This window comes from Oxyura jamaicensis, chromosome 12 (genome assembly GCF_011077185.1).
Source record: "Oxyura jamaicensis isolate SHBP4307 breed ruddy duck chromosome 12, BPBGC_Ojam_1.0, whole genome shotgun sequence".
Taxonomy (NCBI): domain Eukaryota; kingdom Metazoa; phylum Chordata; class Aves; order Anseriformes; family Anatidae; genus Oxyura; species Oxyura jamaicensis.
In genome coordinates this window covers 5865789-5882395 of record NC_048904.1, presented here as the reverse complement: position 1 = coordinate 5882395, position 16607 = coordinate 5865789, and the positions used below count along the sequence as shown (strand labels likewise).

The following is a 16607-nucleotide window of genomic DNA, read 5'->3' as shown; positions in this document are numbered from 1 at the left end:
GCTGACAGAGCCCGGGGGAGCCGCGGGAGGCGAGGCGGGTCTGCGCCTAGCTCCGTGGTGCCTGCTTTAGTCTGTGCGAAAATTGCGTTGGTTTTTGTTTCGTTTTGGGTTATTTCATTTTATTTTTGCTTTTTAGGTGGTACTTGTGTTCGCATTTCGAGGATATTTTTCTCTTTCGAAAGTACGCTGGTACTTTTTTTAATTGTGCCCACGTACAGTTATCCTCCTGAAAACAGCAGAAACGTGCGCAGATACTCTGCACGTATGCAGGCAGCGTGTACAAATTGTACATGCATACACGTGCTCTGCACTGCTTCCACAACGTGCTGCGGTCAGCAAGGCCACCTTACCCTGGGCCTACCTTGGTCGTGGGTTTCTCTTTTATTTGTTATTTGAGGCCTGAGAAGTTGATATGTGTACGCTGGAATAGGTGGGATGAGCTTGGCCTTTCCCCTTCTGTGCTGTGCTTTTGTTGTCACTTGTGCTGAAACAAGACGTTCGGTGAGAAAGGACTGTTCCCTTGCGTCAAGTGCTCAGATGTGCAAGAGCACGTGGTGTCACGGTAGAAATACTTGAGAACAGTTTCTCAGTTGGATGTTTCTACTGCTCGACCTTTTAATTTCTGTAAAGAAATTCTGAGATGTAGAAGGGCTTGAGCTTCATCTGCACCAATCCACAGAGGTTGTATGCCTAAACGTTAGTTCTAGTGTTGCTAGCTTAAAAGTTACAGGTAAAATGCTCGATAACTTGCAAACTTCAGGCTTTCAGTTGTGATACCGGGGGGTGAAGTGAAAGGAATGCCGAGCTGTTCACACGTACGGTCGTGCAGCAGGTTATATGCTTTAAGGTAAAAGATAAGTTAAGCCCTGGCATATAGTAAAGCAGCGTTTACTGATACAGGACTGCAGCAGAGCACGTTAGCTAGTCCAAAGTGAAGGCGCACTCTTCTCAAAGGTTCTTTGTGGAGGAATTTTGATGGAATGATTTGTTTCGTAATTGGAACTATTGCTATCATTTTACAGAAAAACAGAGTGCATGTTACAGCTGTGACAGCTTGACTTCTTGAATATGGAGAAGGAACAAACTTCAAAACGTTTGTACGTCGGAGGTCTTGGCCATACAGTTTCTAAGGCTGAACTACAAGAAAGATTTGGCAAGTTTGGACGTGTTTTGGATGTAGAGATTATTACCAGAAAAGATGACCAGGGTAATGGTTTTATATCATTCTTTAAAAATGGATTATGCTTCAACTCATAGTGTAAAATATTTTTCTTCAGAAATACAGAAATAATGGTTCAGAAATACTTTATTTTCAGGAAAAAATACTGAAGTTACATAGAAATTAAATTAATATTTGTCGTTGAGCAGGGAACCCTACGAAAACTTTTGCTTACGTCACTGCCAACATTTCTGAAACAGATCTTAAAAAATGTAAGTATATCATTTTAATTTTATTTATAAGTATATTATGTTCCTGAACCAAATTACATTCCTGATGGTTCATCTGATGTTGTCAAGTCAGAACATGGTCAAGGCAGAGCTTGTTTCATTCTGTTGTCATACTTGATTCGTTTGCTTTAAGTTGCAGAATACGGAGGCTGTTTTTGCTAGAGTTCTCAGTGAGCAGATGCTAGCAGACTAAAAAAAAAAAAAATCTTGCAACTGAAGAGGTAATTTTATTTGTTTGTTCTAGCCCTTTTATGAAAAAGTGTAGGAAATGTGTTTCAAACGTTTCCATTGAGTCCATGAAACATTAGAAGGAACTTGACATGAAAGGAAGCCCAGAAGGAGTTTCCGTAAACGTGCTTCTGTTACAGCAGTCTTACAAATTCCAAAATTGGTGGATTACAAAATTATTTCTGAAGTTATAAAATTACCTGTGTAATATGTAGCAGTAAAACACCAGATGAAGGTACCTTTACATAAAGAGAGGGATCGGTAACGTGCCCCTGTATTTAGAGAACACAGCCATTAGGAAGAGGAAAGCTTTTTGGGATCAACTAAAAGCTAACCCAGCCATTCTTTCTTAAGTTCCAAGTAGAACAGTTCTCCAAACTGCTTTTGGTGTTCCTTAACTATATCTTACAAAAATAAATAAGTATAGAAGAGTTTATCTAGCATTAGCATAGAAACTTCATCGTACATGTATTTGAATCTTCACATCCGTGTTTGAACTGAACTGTACAGACTTGAATGACACTTCTCATCTCAGAACTTTAATTTTGGATGTGGACATCCTTGTTTAAGAATAGGATATTAGGCTTTTTATGTGCAAACTTAAATCAAATGGCTAATGTGGTATAAGATGATACTAAAGAAACCTCAGGCTATTGTAGAAGGTGGCAGAGTTAAGTTCAAAGTGGATTTTTTTAATGTAGAAGATACTAATTTCTAGTCTCCTTGTTTCACAGGCGTATCAATTTTAAATAAAGCCAAATGGAAAGGGCAGACGCTGCAAGTCGAGTTGGCCAAAGAAAGCTTTTTGCATAGGTAAAAATCAATAAACAAATGTATATTTTTACTGAAGTTACCCTTTTTATGTTTAACTACCAACATTAAGGCAATGCTTTATGCATCTGCCACACTCTTATTCTTTCTGATTTTTATTGATGTTGGTGGACTGTTGATGCATATTAGCGTGTTTTCCCTTAAAGATCAACTATAATCAGAAATATGTTAATTCTTTAAGTAGTGAATGCTTACTGTTCTATGGGAGATGGACACTGCCAGTTACAATGCAGTGCACGGGCAGATCTTTTTACAGATGTGATGTACTTTTTGGTACAGGCTTGCTATGGAGAGAGAGGAAGCGAGGCTTCAGAAAGAAAAAACACAGAAAAATGACAAAACCTCTCTGCTAGAATCGCTGAAAAAGGCTGGAGTTGTAGACTTCCACATGAAAGCAGTACCAGGTACAGAGGTGCCAGACCATAAGGTATGGTGGAGTAGATCTGTAGAGAATTAAAAAACAAACGAACAAACAAACAAAAACAGAATTGGACACAAGTTTATTACATCTAAATTTATGTCCAATCTTTATGCTGTCTGTAAAGAAACTTGTATAAGTGTGACAATCCAGCTTTGCTAGTCAAAAGAAATGCCTTGCATGTAGACAAGCAGGATATTTTTGTCGTTCTTTGTAATGACTAGAAATAATCTTGATCGTGCAGTCCTCTGTCACGTTAAATTAGTAAACGCTTTGTTACCCTTTAATGCCTGAATGTCTCCATGTCACTCTTAAGAGCATAGAAAGAGCATGTGTGTTTATTTTTATAGAGCATAGATGTTTTGGATGGTTGGACTGTCAGGGACTGTTCTCAGTGCTTCAATACATTTAAAATTGGTGTCTATGCATGCTTACAAAAGTACGACTGAACAAAATTGTTGAGCATGCCAACTTAGGCAACAAAAATATTTCCCACAAATTTTTAAATTTGTTTACTAAGCACTATGATTTTGGAAAATGTGGGGGATTTTGGATTTGTTACTAGGAAGGGGAAGAAAGGCAAAAGAATAGTGATACTGTCCATATAGTTACCATTGTTAATTCATAAGCCAAAAGCTTTATATGAAGAATCTTACCTGTAAAGAAATTCAGTTGCATTTTGTCATTATTTGCAGGTTGTAGACGGTTATTGGTCTTACTGTATGTTTTTTGTTGTGATTTTTTTTTAAGAAGGAAGCTGGTTAAGTTGCACACTATAAAAATATCTCACTGAAGGGAAACAAAAAATAAATAGATCACAGTTGTTTTTTTTATTAGTATTTCTTACCAAAGAATGTACACCTTGTTTTACTCAAGATTTATTTCCTTTTTTTTTTTGTTTGTTTTGTTTTAATGCTGGTTTATTTCTCTTTCCTTTCAGAATTGGGTTGTGGGTAAGTTTGGTAGAGTCCTACCCATCCTTCACCTTAGGAGTCAACAAAAAAATAAAATATCCTTTTTTGTACTGGTTGGGCATAGATAGAATCCTCTTCTTTCTTTTGTTGTATGGGTAACTGGATCTGCTTTTCTGCTTAAGGGTCTTCACATTGGCTACTGTGGCAGGTTTGATTTACCGAGTAAATTTGATTTCACTTAAGTAAATCTAGCAGTAAGTTTGTGTGATTTGAATAACTTTTTTTTTTGACTGCAAGTCCTTTGTTTAAAGGCATACTGTCATAATGTTAAAAGAATTAATTGTCCTTTCACTTAGAATTTAGCTTCTTCCTAGAGACTGGAAGTCTCTGCTGGAAGAATTGTATTGTTCTTATTCCTTAACTTGGACTAACATTGTGAAATATGACCCATCAAAATACTGCCACAACCTTAGAAAGCTGGAGCAAGACTTGACGCAAGTAGTTCCTGTATCCAAGCTTACTTGGCATTTGGAAGAGAAAGATGACAGCATAAGCAAGAAGCGGCAAGGAGAATTCCCTGTAACTAAGAAACAACCTAAAAAGCTGAGACAACTGGACAGTGAGGGTCTGAATGGATCAGCAGCGCTCCCTTCTGGGTGCTGGCCGCATTCAAAAAACATGAGCTCTTCACAGCTAGATCAAAGATCAAAAAACAAATCCAATGAGAGGTCTAAATTGCTTCCATCAAGCAATCTTTATAGGAGAACACCAGGGCAAGGCTCGTTATCAGATAAAACCAATATTTCTAGGATTTCGTTTCAGAATAATATAATGCATGTTTCTAATGGTGACATTGATTCTGAGGAGGAAATCAGCACGATGGTAAAGAAAGAGATGGAAAGACAGGAGGCAGACGTTGAGACTGAGAGTGACCACTTGGAAATTGTTGGAGTTAATTTTGAGTTAAAGTACAATGCTCACTGGTCCTTAGGCAATCTAGACACCACAAAGAAAGTTGTCAAAGGAAATAATAAAGAGAAAGAGACTGTGGAATGTGATAATGGTTATGATTCAGCAGATACAGATGAGATTATTGCTGAGAGTAAAGGTCCAGATCGAAGTAGCATGAAAACTGCATTTTTAGAAGACTCTAAACTGGAAGTGGTGGAAACGAAAGAAATACTGACTAATAAAAAATGTGATTTGGCAAATGACTCCTCACTGAAAACCCACAGAACTGTAAGAGAAGGGAAAATAAGAGAAGCTAAAAGTTCTGCCTTGCCGAGTACAGCAAAGACAAGCGACAGTGAAAGCTCTTATTCAGATGGTGAGGAAGGGGAGTCTGAAATCAGTTCTGATTACGAATCCATGATGCAAAACTGTTACCGTCTAGACCTTACATTAGATGACCTAAAAGCATTAGCTTCTGAGAACTCTGGGACATCAGTCGAAGAATTGGATAGCACACAGAGTTCTAGTCAGTGCAGCATGAAAGAAAATGCTAAGGGCAATGTCACACACAAAACAAAACTTTCTACAACTCCCCCTGCGGTTAAAAAGAAGTGCATCTGTCCTGAAGATATAGTTGCTGCCATTTTAGAAGGGGAGGAGAATGCTGATGAGGAAAGCTCCAAGAGACACAATGGTTCATGTTTGAAATACCAGCCCTTCAGAGGAATGGGGTCCCTTTTTGAAAAAGAGTTAACTAAGGACAGCGCTGGTTTAAAGAAGTCTTTAGAAAGTTTAGGTGTTGAAGATTCAGTTCCTTATTGTGGGGAGAAGCCCTCTGAAGGGCAATCCATGAACCATCCTTTTTATTCCCTTGAAGTCAGCAAGGAAAATGAACAAAGTGAGCCTTGTGAACAGCACAAGTTGTCAGATGCTGTCTCATTAATAGATGAGAATGATCAGCCTGTTTGCAGGCCGCATTTACAAGGAAAGAGGAAAAGGACAAATTATTTGCAAGAAGAACAAAACTTGGAGTGTGGAGATGCTGCCCCTAGCACCAATGACAGTGAAGGTGAGAGCAGTGACGTGGATAGTAATGCTGCAGTGTCACAGAAACACATGAAACAACAATTGAAAAGCTCGAAGCTGCTTTCAAACAAAAAAAAGAAGGTTGTAAGCAACACAAGTTCAGAATGTGAAGTTAAGAAATGTGAAAGTAAGAAGATGAGTCTCCTGGAAAATAAGGAGCTCCATGGTACTGCTTCAAAGGAGTCTAATACAAAAAAGAAACAATTGCAGGATAACCAGAGGAGGCTGGCAGCTCTAGAAGAGAGACAGAAAGAGAGAGAATTACAGAAGAAAGTAATTCAAGGAGCTCTTTCAAATCTGGTAATTACACTCGGAGTTTTTATCTGAATAATATACAGTAAAAGAAAAAGGGAGAATAAGTTTATTTTAAAGTATGGTCAAGAATTCCCCTATTAATTTTTAAAGATTGCAATTTTTCAGAGTTTGTACAAAATGTTGCATACCTAATTCGTGGGCTGTCTCTAGAGGTGCAAAAGGAACAGTAGATTCCTCCTGTAATGTTGTGGAAATATCTGAGAGTTACTTCTGTGTGGCTGTAGTGAGTATTTAATGTTTAACCTGACAGTTTTATTCTTACATAGGATAGCCAGCCAGCAAGCAAGCGTAAACACATCACATTCGATTCTGATGTGGAAAGTGAAGCTGAAGTGGATGAGATGTTGAAGGAAGATGAGAGCTTGGGAAATGTGCATGAAAAAGTAAGTTTTATTAAGAAAAAATCCAGTATTGTGTGAAGAAGTTTCATATGGATGTGACTGTGCCATTTGTTTTGAAGATTATTTTTCATAGTATGGCGATAGAAAAAAGTAAATCATGAAGTTTTGAACTAATAGGAATAATCAGAAAGATGTGTTTTATAGCTAGCTCGTGTATTGTGGAACCTGAGTTACTTTCTACTTTCTACATGGATGTTTTGCCTCTAGTAAAATTTAATACTTTTAAAATGTTAAACAAAACGGTGAAACGTGTAAACAATGTAAGATTTGAAATGCATGGGCCAGTAAGTTCACTGGTTGTTCTAGCAATGTGCTTTTTCAGATAAATTGGAAAGCACGAGAACAAAGTTACTACTGAACTATTTTCCCTTGCTTGTGAAAATGTCTTATTTTCTGTATTGCTTTGTTTAACACAGGAGTCTGCTCCTAAAACTTCTGGAAAGCTCTTCGAAAGCAGCGAAGATGAGCAAGATGATACAGATGATGAGAGATTCAAAATTAAACCCCAGTTTGAAGGCAAAGCTGGTGAAAAAGTGAGTGAATCTATTAATGTGATTTTTTTTTTATCAGACTCCATAACACCACTTCAGAAGCATGTAATATGTAGGTTTGCATTCTTGCTGAATAGGATTTTGACCAACTTAAAATGGAATTCTCTTAAAAGAGGGAACAGTAGATATGGAGAAAATGTGTGTTGGGAAGTGAGGACAGTTCTCTGATCTTGTCATTGTTTTTGACTATGGAGGAATATCTGGAAAAGGCATCAACATTTGAAGGTTGCTACTATGTTGTGATTATATCATCGGGGGTGGGGGAAGGTTACTGTATGTTGATGGCTTGTTTTCCAGCACTTAATAGGTTTTCATTTTATTTAGCTCTTGAATTTGCAATCACGGTTTGGCACAGATGAAAGATTTCGTATGGATGCTCGATTCCTTGAAAGTGACAGTGAAGAAGAAGGTAAGCTTGTACTTTCTTCCTGGTTAATAATAGTAATAGAGGTATATAATGGAGCCTTAATTTTGGATGCTTGTAGAAACTCCTTAATCTCTTGTTTCTCTGGTCATTCCTCAAGGTAAACAGCCAAAGCCTTCTGTGGCTGTATGTATTGTATGTTGGTAGTTGTGTTTTCTCAAATATATATGCTGCAAAAACATTTGTAATAGCTAAATGAAATATTAATTTTGTTAAAAAGTCAACATTTGAAATGATCTTTTTAATACAGGCTGATGCCAGAGTGTTTTGCCCATGTTTTTCTTAAGGTAAATGGTGACATAACTAAAATAAACTTTTTGACCTTTACATCCATTTCAGCTGTTGGTTTTGTAGTCATTGGTCATTGTGCTCTCCACTGAGCAGTCATAGAAACGAAGATTTTTTTTGTCCTTCTCATCTTTTCTGCTGTTTAAAAAAAGAAAAAAAGACTTGTAAAGATTTTTTTTTTCCCCTAACAAATTGTTAGGGGAGACAGACTTATTTCGGTCATAGTGGGGGAAAATGTACAAATGTACTTACTTATTCATTTATCTTATTAGCAGAAACAAATACATTGAAGGCAGATGAGGAAGATGAACTTGCTGCAGAGAAAAAGAAAAATCTGCAAATACTGGGAAGCCTCTTGAATATCGACCTGGAACACACCAAACCAACTAAAAATAAAATGGCTACAAATGCGAAGAAATTCAAGTATGAGCCATCTTTTTTTCAGGGAAGAAGGGATTTTAGGACGGCTTAATTTTTGTCAGTATTACTCAACTAAAGTTTCTTGGTTTACTGAGAGGACCTTATGTCGTGCACATCTGAAGTTAGCTTTTAATTCAGTTTCCAACTTAAGTGTCCCAGTAGATTATGTAACTGGTAATTATCATTGTGGTAAGACAGAAGTGATCGGATGACTGCTTAAGGTTCTTCCAACAATGAAATTGCACAAAATTTACTGTGTATGGGAATTAACATTTTAGTAAGTCCTTGCTTGCGTGAGATACTTCTGTTCTCTGTGATGACAAACTAAATAAGATAGACAATGAACATGTGAGTTAGGCAGTAGGTCAGTAAGTTAGATCATAACTTCCATAGGAGTTAAGAAGGTAATTGTTCTCTCTGGCCTACACATGAGAAATTAGTTAGGTATCCTTTCAAGGGGCAACATCAATCTTCTTTTGCAATGGAGATTTTTTCTTTTTATGCTTATCTGTATTTCTGCTTTTGAGAAATGTCTTCGTTAGATTAGTAATTTGTTAAGACTGGCTGTGGACTGAAAAGGTGGAAATTAAGAGTTAAGTGTAATGGAGTAACGTGCAATCAGTCAGCTTTTACGGACAGTTGTTACTGGAATTGGATGAATTGACTGCTGGCTGCTAAATATTGTGACTACTGCACAATCATATTTAGGTCTATGACTGCCTTGGAAATCTTCTTGCATTTTCTAAAGACTAAGCAGAGGCGGAAATAATCTCTACAGCCACAGAGATAATTTTAGGAAATATTTATTGCATTGGTGTTCTCTAATACCCAGTTAATGATATAGTACATACCCACTTAAAAGCAGTTAACTTAAGTTGTGAGCATTAATTGAGGGAGAAGATGGGAAGTACGTGGCTATCTTCCTGCCTTCTGATAAGGCAGCATGGGCTTTGCCACACCAGTATAAGGGTCAGTCTAAACATTAGACTGCTCTATCTGGAAGTTCCCCAAAATATTTATATACTGGAAGGTGAACATGCTACTCTGTTTCCTTGAATTATTTGACTTCGTGGAATGTTTGGTACTAGAATACCCAGCCACATTGATATATTTAGTTATCTACAAATAGATACCTATTGATATGCCTCTACCTGTTTATCTTTTGAGGAGATAAAAACTTCTACTGCATAACACTCAACTTGAAGTGTGATTTATGTTAAATATAACACAATTGCATTAAAGTTGATTCTGTTTAGAATTTATCCTGAACCAGACAGGCCCAGGCATTTAAAAAGTATCTTCTGGTCAGTTAGATTTTGGATTGGTTTGGAGCTTTTTTGATAAAGAAGTAGCCGTAGATCTCAATCTGACTATAAAGGTTTAGGGTAGCTTTCAATTGACCGTTTATAGTGTCTCATGAGTGATTTCTTACTGTTTTTTTTTCCCATTCTATTATTTATAGGGATATTAATGCCCTCCGCTATGACCCCACAAGGCAGGACCATGCGGTTTTTGAAAGGAAACCCAATGCTACAGAAAAAGAGAGGTAATAGTAAGCTTGGTGTCTATCATTGTAATGTTTCTTTCCCTGGAAGGCTGGCTTTCAAAAACAGCAAAAAACTGAGTTTGAAACTACATATACTGCTCTGTTTTTTCCTTGGTTCTCCCTGTTATTGCTGAAATAAGGATTGTGGCCAATAAAATTACCAAATAACGTAATACTTTCTAGTCTGTTTACTCCCTGCGTGGTATTTTCTTCTGACCTCCTTTTTCATCTTCAGGCTTTCCTCTGCTTCAAGTCATAGACTTTGAGACTTTTAAATCTGTGAGGAGAAAGCATTATCCGTTAACATCTAATTTGCCAGAAAAGAAATCTGTCCCAAATATCATAGTATTTAGATCAGATACTGTCATGTATTAAATGACGAGTCAGAATCTCGTTCATTATGAAGCAGAGGTGTTGCTGCCTTTTTGTGCATTCAAACCTGAGGCACTTGCCCGCTGCTCACCCTCAAAAGGTGGGTAAATTGGATAAGGTGGAAAGAAAGGGGTTAAAAGTTTGAACCCAAAGGACAGTCCAGCTGTCCTATAAACCTTGGAATATCCTGTTGCCAGAACTTGAAATTGCTAAGAAAGAGGAGGAAAAAAAAATAAGTGATCTACCTATTAATGTGCTCAGATAAGCAGCCTTGCAATTAATTGCTATTATAATTGCTATTATTTCTAAAGTTCTTGGGGAACCTTTCTTTTGAAAACATACATCCTGTTTCATTATCTTTTAACAATCTGATTTCAGTAAAGCTAAGAGAAAGAAGAAGAGGAAGGAGAGTGAGAAACTGCCTGAAGTGTCTAAAGAAATCTATTACAATATTGCTGTTGATTTAAAACAGTTGTTTGGATCTTCAAAGAGCAAACCAGAAAAACGAGAAGAAATACCCTGGGACAAAGATGATGCAGAGGAATCCACCCCACATGACAATCTGGGACCTGATGTTGGGAGTAACACAGCTCAGAATTGTGGTGGTTTCACGTTTTCTTTCTTTGGTGACGTGGATCAGTCAAATGTAAAAGAAGGTAATAGCAGAATATACATAATAATATACTTTTGCATAAGTTGGTTATGTCAGACACAGGAGTTACATAGCATGTTTTAGGTTCAGAAACCAGAGAATTTTCAGAGGCTAAAGTCAGTAATTATGCAAAATCATTATGGTCTTCTTTTATATTTGCCAAGATCTTTGCAGTTTAATCCCAGTTAACCATGCTTGCATCCCAGGAATTTTTTTAAGGGATAGTGTTTGGTTAGAGTGACTTGATCAGAACCATGGGCTCTAACAGCCAGCTTCAAAAGGACTTGGTGCACTTTTTCCCTATGCTGTGTTAATACTACTTGTGTGTTTAGAGGATGAATTACTAACATTAGAGAGAGCAAACTACGTTCATACCTGTCCAAAGAACCATAAAAGAATCGGAGAAGGGAGGTTTTTGTCCTGCACAAATCTGTCATTTCCAATGTAACTATATCACTCTTAAGTAGAATTTTTTACTGGCAAGGAGGTGAGTAATCTGACTTCTGTTGTGCTACTACTGCAGAGCCCTACGTACTCGAAACAATAAAACCTGTAAAAGTCAGCTGGCAAGAAGATCCACGTTTCCAAGACAGCAGCTCTGAGGATGATGATGAACCAGAGGCAACAGAAAGTGAAAGGGACAAAGAAATGCAAGTTCTGTTCTTACTTGTTATCTTGGTAGTAGATGATGCTATGAGAATTTTAATAGCATCAGTCCATCTAGTCGTGGAAAGCTAGTATCTTCATCGTGCTTTTAGGGAAACCATTCCTTACTGCACAGAACATAATATCCAAAAATTCTGCTATCAGATTTGAAGTTGAATGTAAAAACTGAGTATCTGGGGTGGTGCACGAGAACTTAATTGGGTAGTGGTTTTGGCCAAAAGTCAAATACATGCCAAGTGTTCTTGCATGTTTCTTTACAGAAGGCTGTATGTGGTTCTTGTGGAGTAACGCTACACTTCAATGCATGCTATTTCTGTGAAGCATTGCAGCTTTAATTTGTGTTAATGGAATTTGAGACTAACTTTTATGACACTGAAATTTCTTTGTATGTTTCTAGGTTTTCCTCTTTACCGCAGGCAGTAAGCGCTAGGCTTTTCTTCTTCTCCAAAGATGATGAACGATTAAAAGGTATAATAGGGTTTTTTCACCCCTACAATTTCTCTACTGAAACTTAACAAGACAAAAATGTTGCCTCGTTATTACTGTTAGTTAAAACATAAATGAGATGATTAAGGCAGGATGTGGATTTCTGTTGCTACTTGTGAATATGGACTGTGGTAGTGCATCCCAACAGAAAGCACAGTTCTGATCCAACAAATACTGAACTGTTGCTTAAACTGCCCTCTTATTTTCAGATCATTACCTAATTTGTTCCTGTTTTTTTAGAGCTTACAAATAGCTCAATAAGTTATCTAAACATTTTGGATCCTTTCAGGCATATAATGTTAAATTTTATCAGCCACATAAGCCCATATGGTTCTTGATCCTAAATAATGTGTTTTGTGGTGTTTTTTTTGTGTGTGTGAATATAATGAATTTCATAGTACAAAAAAATAGAGTTGCTTCTGGTACTTTATACGATGGTCAGGACGATTTTAAATTATGTTCATTTCCTGAGACAAGTTAATATATTGATTTTTTTTTTTTAAATGTATGTAAAAGTTGTTGTGTAGCTAATATAGTTACTATACTGTAACTATATACTGTCTTCCAGCCTAAGAATCTGATTTACAGTGCTTGTTAAAATCAAGCTCTGAATCTGTAACAGGCATAAATTTTTTTGATAGGCATGGAATCATGCTGATGAGCTTTTAATGAAACAGATACTGATTGACTGCAATTACAGCAGAATAAAGAAAACTGCTGCTGCCTTGAATTTTTTCTCTAGTATTCCAGGCTGTAATGTATAACACGTTTTGTTTCAACCAGCTGTGTTGTGGGGATAAGGGCGGAGTATGTGGAAAACAACAGGCCTTCTGACTTGATTACTATTTTACACATGAAACTTACGAAGGACACCATAGTCAGATGTTTTTAACTATATTAATTTGTTCTTTGTTCTGTGCAGAGGGCCCCAAGTTATTCTGTAGATCAATTAACCTCAGTGAAGAAAAAGATAGTTGGGAAGACAGACGTAGATTATTGCTTGAGGTGAGTATTTTAACATCTGTTACTTGATAACTAGCTGAAAGCTCAGGGTGAGGAGGGAATGGGGCTGCTTATCTGTTTAATTTGCATTAAAAATGAATCTGGGAATTTCAGAAGGGCTTGAAACTACCATTACAAGGAAACTACACATTTTTAACGTAGCAGTGTGTGTAACTTCATGTTGTGGTGTCTGGTCTGGTAAATTATTGAATGTCTGTATTGCACAGGGCCAGCTACATTAGTGCATGGAAAAAAACATGTTTGAGACAAAGAGGTGAATTGAGAAACTTCTCATAATATTGTGTTAAAATTTAAATATTTTCAGGAATGTCGGAAGAAACATAAGGATGCAAGAAGGAAAGTGAAAACAAAACAATAAGTCCTTGTTTCATGTTTCTTCTTTGAAAGAGACATTTTTCTTCAACTTCTTCAGAATTCTAGTGTTTCAAAGATCTAACAAGAAACAATACTGGAAAAGACTGTTAAACTTTGTTTCTAAATAGCACATATTTATTATGTCAATGTTTGTAACCAGTTGGGCGTGTTTTTGTCTATACGGTTTAAAGGAGACTTGCTTCTTTGCGTATTTTTGGGAATTTGATCATTGAACAAAGAAAACAATGGATTATTTTCTTGTGTTCTCATGCCTCCTTGCTGTATGCTGTTGATGAAGAACAGGTAGTACCACAGCTTTAAGACTATACAACCTGTATTCAGCTGAATGTAACAGAGATCCTGATTGAGACTCTTTTTACAAATTCTTGGAATGCTTCATTTTCAGAGTCAAAGTTTACCAGAAGCTTATGAAAATATGTATATAAGTGGGAAGACTTACAAAATGGGTAGATTTGTATTTCTTCACAGAGCTGATTTTTATACTTTTTGAGTATATATACATAAATAAATCTTAAGGACAAATGTTGCTGGTGTTGTATGCTTGTTGAATATTTTACATACAAGGATGTATTCTTCCGTCCATTTAGCATATATGCGGCAGACATCAGAACACAAAGTGTCATGAAAGTATTGGCTCTTGGCTAATTAACTTAGAGGCTACAGCATGTTTCAGCATGTATGTGATCTGCTTGGAGAAAGTCACTTGGTTTAAAGTGCTGTTCATGGACTGGCCGAAGGAAAGGATCAATGATGGAAGACTGATCAGTCCTCTGTAGAATGTAAGAAGGGTCAGTCCCCCTTAGAATGGTGAACAATAGCAGTGCTAGGGTTAAGATCCCAATCAGTTTATTCTTTGTGGGGGTTAGAGGCAAAGAAATATAGCCAGTTAAGGCACTCAGAAAGCATTCTCAGTTGTGCCTTAGGATGCCTGAGCAGAAACATCCTTACTTACAAAAGTAAGTCAGAACAAAGTAGTATCTAAGAGCTGTGACAGACAGAAAAAGAGTAATTTCCAGCCAAGGAAACACTGTGCACTGAAAGTGTTATGGGATAAAATATTATGGGATGTGTTTTCAAGGATGTGTGAAAGGAGTAAGTGAGAATGGTGGTCTACAGATAAGGCTCAAGCGAGGTTCCATGACTAGCATTTATTTGTAAAATAATCAACTATTCCATTTTTTATTCCTGTAGTCCTTTTGGATCTCATGACAAATATGTATGCACAAAGAAGTACAAAGTCTTGTTGAAAGACAGCCAAACTGTTTCTACTACTAGCAAAAAAAAAAAAAAAAAAAAGTTGGTTTTGTTGACATTTACGCTGTTTTGGTAACAAACAGTTCAAGTAGACATTTTGTTTCTGTTAAATTTACTGTACAATCTAACGGATATAAATGCGCTCCTTTTCTAGTGCTCTTAGAAGCCATCTCTCTCAAGGTGGGGAACACAGTATCAGTAAACGGTAGTGCCAGAGACCTGGTCATCACAAGGAAATTGCTTTAAGCTCATTTCTCAAGTAGAGACTGAGCTATTTGTGATTAAAAAGTTCTGTGAAAGGGAGTCTATAACTGCAGTACGTACCTTTTGTAGTGGTTCCCACTGCCTCTAGTTCATTTTCTTGCCTTGATTTTTTTAAAACAGTTGTGCAATGCTGCAGAGCATGATGCCAGAATACTTGTTCATATAGGGTACAAGTTGTTGCATACATGATCTTGGCTTGTATCCCTGGTTGAAAACAGTCTGCTAGCAATAAGCTTTAAGTAACAATAGAAATGCTTTTGTGACTGTGGTTTGATAGGATATTGTACTTGACTAAATCATTTCTAGCGTGGGGCTTGTAGGACTTGACCCCCTTATAATGAAAGATTGGTGCAACTTCTTGTAAAACCAACTGTTGCAACACTTAACCTTCAAACTGCCGGGATTCAGCACTTAAAACAAGGTGTTTTTTTTTTATCCTTGGGCTCTTCCTGATCTGAGGAATAATCAGATTGCTGTTTGCGAGGCCTCGCATTAGAAAATGAGGAGAATAGCTGGCTTCCTCTGGGTTTAAATAGCAAGTCAGTGACTAGGAAACACACTACTGAGCTAAGAAAACTGAAAGCAGTCTCATCTTGAAAGACAAGTTAGAGGACAGAAGATCAAAAAGCAAATTCCAGAGTACTGAGTAAATGGAGGAAAAAAAATGTATTTTTCCAAAGTCCCGTGTTCTGCATGTGTTTTTGTTTGTTTTCTTGTTTTGTTTTGTAATTTACTTCCCTATGCCTTCTGAAGCTTGTCTGATTTTTTTCCTGTCTTTCTTTCTGTCCTTAGAATTCATTTTTACATTGTATACATGTTTGTTTTCAGTCTTCTAAAGAAATTTCTTTACCTTCACATTCTTTTGCAAACATAAAAATGGAGTTTCATCTCATGGCTGTCAAAGATGAAGCCTGTTTTCTGTAAACTTTTTCTTTTAAGTACCATGATCTGTTATGCTGCTCTGCGAACAAAGTAGTTCAGTTGAACTATTTTGTGTGGCACTTGATCCTTTTTCTTCCTGAGGCTCAGAGATCTTCTGAGTTGTAATAAATGCCACATTTTGCAGAACACTGCCTTACTACGTCTGTACAACGCTGCTTTCTCCTAGGTGAGAATTCAGCGTTCCAGTCCTAGTGCACTGCTTTCCTAACTGATCCAGGGCTTCGCAGTTGTTAACTACTAGGCACAGAGCACCTTAGTATGGGTGCTCTAATGACATCCTATTTACAGCCTTGTATGGTTTCAATTAAGACTAATCTTATGGGGGCACTTTGACAGGTATAAAGAAGTATATCAAAGCCCGAAGTGAGCAAAGGAATAAAAGTGCTGGGCACCTGCCATCAGCCCTTCTGGCTTGGTACGATTTGTACAGCTGCAAGTTTGAACCTGCTTGTGTTGTCGTTGTCATGTAGGACAGCTAGAGAAGGTGAAGGAGCACCAAGTTCTCTTTGACCTTTACCATGCCAAGGAGCACTCCTTTCTGTTTGTACCAGTTTGCCAGGAGAGAGTACGTTATGCAGTAGCTTCATAGAAAATCCTCTGCCTAGTTAACTTCTGCTTCTGTGTGGATCAGCACTGATGGTTACACAAAATGGCTGACTTGCTTTTCTAGCAATCATTGCTTTCCTGGAATCTGCTTACTCGGATTGCTCAGGTCGTTGGAATGGTTTAAGAATGAAGATTGCAGGACCAA

General features: G+C 37.2%; 1 protein-coding gene across 5 annotated transcripts in view; it reads left to right on the top strand.

The window, feature by feature from the left end:
• The window catches only part of NOL8 (nucleolar protein 8), a 15961-nt gene extending 295 nt beyond the window's left edge, over positions 1-15666 (top strand). The window contains exons 1-17 of one of the 5 annotated variants that reach the window (XM_035337377.1): positions 489-537; positions 1023-1207; positions 1369-1431; positions 2412-2490; positions 2788-2935; positions 3867-3935; positions 4273-6177; positions 6459-6575; positions 7010-7126; positions 7469-7553; positions 8129-8279; positions 9739-9822; positions 10573-10850; positions 11370-11496; positions 11910-11980; positions 12921-13003; positions 13326-15666. In XM_035337377.1, coding sequence (XP_035193268.1) covers positions 1069-1207; positions 1369-1431; positions 2412-2490; positions 2788-2935; positions 3867-3935; positions 4273-6177; positions 6459-6575; positions 7010-7126; positions 7469-7553; positions 8129-8279; positions 9739-9822; positions 10573-10850; positions 11370-11496; positions 11910-11980; positions 12921-13003; positions 13326-13379 — 3570 coding nt within the window. In that variant the 5' untranslated portion in view covers positions 489-537; positions 1023-1068 and the 3' untranslated portion in view covers positions 13380-15666. Of the gene's footprint in view, positions 1-488; positions 538-659; positions 682-1022; positions 1208-1368; positions 1432-2411; positions 2491-2764; positions 2936-3866; positions 3936-4272; positions 6178-6458; positions 6576-7009; positions 7127-7468; positions 7554-8128; positions 8280-9738; positions 9823-10572; positions 10851-11369; positions 11497-11909; positions 11981-12920; positions 13004-13325 lie in introns of those variants that run through there. The other 4 variants (XM_035337378.1, XM_035337379.1, XM_035337376.1 and 1 more) reach the window with 4 other exon arrangements.
• Positions 15667-16607: the final 941 nt, after the last annotated feature.